The sequence below is a fragment of the Propithecus coquereli genome, unplaced genomic scaffold, assembly GCF_000956105.1.
Source record: "Propithecus coquereli isolate 6110/MARCELLA unplaced genomic scaffold, Pcoq_1.0 Scaffold1, whole genome shotgun sequence".
NCBI lineage: Eukaryota > Metazoa > Chordata > Mammalia > Primates > Indriidae > Propithecus > Propithecus coquereli.
The window spans coordinates 11,922,727-11,926,194 of NW_012133857.1; the positions used below are offsets into that span (position 1 = coordinate 11,922,727).

At 39.2% G+C, this 3,468-nt stretch overlaps 1 protein-coding gene across 2 annotated transcripts in view; it reads right to left on the bottom strand.

Moving 5' to 3' along the window:
• The window catches only part of SLC25A20 (solute carrier family 25 (carnitine/acylcarnitine translocase), member 20), an 18,159-nt gene that overhangs the window by 11,668 nt on the left and 3,023 nt on the right, over window positions 1-3,468 (bottom strand). The window contains exons 1-2 of one of the 2 annotated variants that reach the window (XM_012638130.1): window positions 1,986-2,073; window positions 1,092-1,184 (exon numbers count right to left, since the gene is read on the bottom strand). In XM_012638130.1, coding sequence (XP_012493584.1) covers window positions 1,092-1,139 — 48 coding nt within the window. In that variant the 5' untranslated portion in view covers window positions 1,140-1,184; window positions 1,986-2,073. Of the gene's footprint in view, window positions 1-1,091; window positions 1,185-1,985; window positions 2,074-3,468 lie in introns of those variants that run through there. The other variant, XM_012638123.1, reaches the window with a different exon arrangement.

A 3,468-nucleotide genomic window follows, 5' to 3' on the forward strand; every position in this document is an offset into this window, starting at 1 on the left:
AAATAAATAAATAAACATCTTCCTCCCACATCTGAGTTCTACCAGAATCCTGGGAACAAATTCTCCAAGGCTCAGTTCAACAGTTACCATCACCCCCTTTTTACCTAGGTAATACCTACTTCTCTGTTTCTATATATTTTTTAAAGTCTACATATTTAATAGAGTGCTCATTTGTATGAGAGTTATATTTTAGGAAGCAAAGGAAGAAAAAAATTCTTAAGTGAGGCCAGGCGTGGTGGCTCACGGCTGTAATCCTAGCACTTTGGGAGGCCGAAGCGGGAGGATCACTTGAGCTCAGAAGTTCGAGACCAGCGTGAGCAAGAGCAAGACCCCAGCTCTACTAAAAATAGAAAAATTAGCTGGGCATCGTGGCACATGCCTGTAGTCCCAGCTACCTGGGAGGCTGAGGCAGGAGGATCGCTTGAGCCCAGGAGTTTGAGTTTGAGGTTGCTGTGAGTTAGACTGACGCCACAGCACTCTATTCAGGGAAACAGAGTGAGACTGTCTAAAAAAAAAAAAAAAATTCTTAAGGTCTTTTTAGACATGTGTTAATGAAATGAGTAATAAATATCACCAATACTTAATACTTTTAAAAAATCATGTTTTCACTATTAAAAAAAATCTGAAAAGTTATGTCATCAAATAACTTCAAACCAATTTAATGTCTCTGTCTGGGGGTTTGGAGACTCTGACAGCCTCTCTCAGTTTTCTAAAACTGGCTGACTTTTCCTCCAGATTTCACATGTACTTCTGAGATGGATCCCTATCAAACTGATTCATCCAGATGTACATTTTCTTCTACTTCATGTCTCCAATTATTTCTCACTAATTCTCTGTGGTCTAAATTCTACCTTCTAAAAGACATTTTATTAGCTTCAGTTATCTGTATAAAACAGTAGGTGGAACTACGAAAGGCTCCAGAGCAGATGACAATAGGAGGGCACAGGGTGGCACAGTAAGGGAGTCACAGCTGTGGGTCACACCTCCAGCAGAACCACACAAAGTTAGCCTATACCCATGGTACGGTAACAAACCAACCCCATGAATGTGTTTTTCTGAGTAAGAGGAATGCCCAGCACCAGATACCATACCTCTCTAATAAGAGTCTTCCGGAAACAGTCAAAGGTCCCAGAGTACATGGGAGGCTGTCCAGCCAAACTCGGTGGCTGAGTCTGCAGTCGGACCTAAAACCAGAAGTTAAAATACAGTCACCTCTAAGTATCAAAACTGCCTATAACCCCTGGCTCAAACCCAGGCAAAAACATCAAAATACCCAAACCAAGCCAAAACAAAATAAAACACCTGCCTATCAGCAGCAATTGTCTGCCAAACTGAAAAGGGAAATCTGTACCTGTGTACATACTTGTCTTTGGTATTCATTTAACCTGCTGGATTCAGACTTCTCTTTCACCTCATTATTGCTTCATTCTTTTTATTGGCAAATAATATCCCATTATATAAATATACTACATTTTATATATCCATTAATCAATTAATGGACATTTGTGTTTTTTCCTTTTCTTTTAATTTGAAACATAGTCTTGCCTGTCACCCTGGCTAGAGTGCAGCAGCATCATCAGAGCTCATTGCAGCCTCAAACTCCTAGGCTCAAGCAGTCCTCCTGCCTCAGCCTCCACGTAGCTGGGACTATAGGCGCACACTAATATACCATAATGCCCACCTGATTTTTTTATTTTTTGTAGAGACTAGGTCTCGCTATGTCACCCAGGCTGGTCTCTACTTTTTTATTATTATGACTAACGCTGTCATAAACATTTGTGTACAAGTTTTTTTGTGGATATATGTTTTCAATTCTTTTGAGTATTATATTCGTCAGAATTCTCCAGAGAAACAAAACCAATAGAGTATGTGTGTATATATACATATATATATATAAAAACACACAAACACACACACATATACACATATATTTTTATATATATATTTCCATCTCAAGAAATTTATTATGAGGAATTGGCTCACACCGTATTATGGAGGCTGAAAAGTCCCAAGATCCGCAGTCAGCAAGCTCGAGAACCAAGAAGTGCTAATGTTTCAGTTTGAGTCTGAAGCAGGAAATGACTGATGTCCCGGCTCAAGCAGTCAGGCAGGAGGAATTCCCTCTTACTTGCAGGGGAGCCTCAGCTTTTTGTTCCATTCAGGCCTTCAACTGATTGGATGAGGCCCACCCACATTAGAGAGGGCAATTTGCTTTATTCAGTCTATGGATTCAAATGTTAATATCCAAAAACACCCTCACAAGGCCAGGAGGATCACTTGAACTCAGGAGTTTGAGACCAGCCTGAGCAATGGTGAGACCTTGTCTCTACTAAAAGAAAAAAAAGAAAAAGAAAAAAAAGAAAAAGAAAATATTAGCTGGGTGTGGTGGCACACACCTGTAGTCCCAGCTACTCAGGAGGCTGAGGCAGGAGGATTGCTTGGGCCCAGGAATTTGAGATTGCAGTAAGCTACAATGATGCCACTACACTCTAGCCAGAGTGACAGAGCAAGACTCTGTCTCCAAAAAAAAAACCACCTTCACCCTCAGAATAATTATCTGAGTACCAAATATCTGGGTACCCTGTGGCCTAGTCAAGTTGACACATAAAATTAACCATTACAGGTATTTATGAGTAGAATTTTCTATGTCATATGTTAACTCTCTTTAACCTTTTGAGGAACAACCAGACTGTTTTCCAAACTGGCTTCACCATTTTACACTCCCACAGCAGTGTAGGAGGGTTCCAATTTCTCCACATCTTATCAACACTTGTTATTATCTATCTTTTTGATTATAGCTATTATAGTGAGTGTGAGGTAATATTTCATTATGATTTTCATTTTTACTTCTATGATGGATAATAATGTTGAACATCTTTTCATGTGTTTATTAGCCCATTTGTATGTCTTCTTCGGAGAAATGTCTATTTAAATCCTTTGCCTATTTTCTTATTATTGAGTTGTGATTGTTCTTTATATATTCTAGATGTCAGCCAACATCTTAACTATGACCTCATGAGACCCTGAGCCAGACCACCAACCTAAGCTGCTTCTGAAATCCTGACTCACAGACTGTAAGAATTAATGAATGTTTATTGTTGTTTTCAGCAACTAAGTTTTGGGGCAAGTTGTTAAACTGCAAGAGATAACTGATGTACCCAATTACGTCTGTAGTCTTTTTCCTGGCTATTCTTCCTACTTACTGTTCTTCTGCTTCGAAATTCTTCTCAAGGTTGCCATCATACTAACCTTCCCAAAACACCATTTTTACCATGTTGTTTCTCTATTTCTTTTATTTATTTATTTTTATTTTTAGAGACAGCATCTCACTCTGTCACCCAGGCTGGAGTGCAATCACAGCTCACTGCAGCCTCAAACTCCTTAGCCTCCCCAGTAGCTAGGACTACAGGCAGGCACCACCAAACCTGGCTGATTTATTTTATTTTATTATATGTTATTTTATTTTTT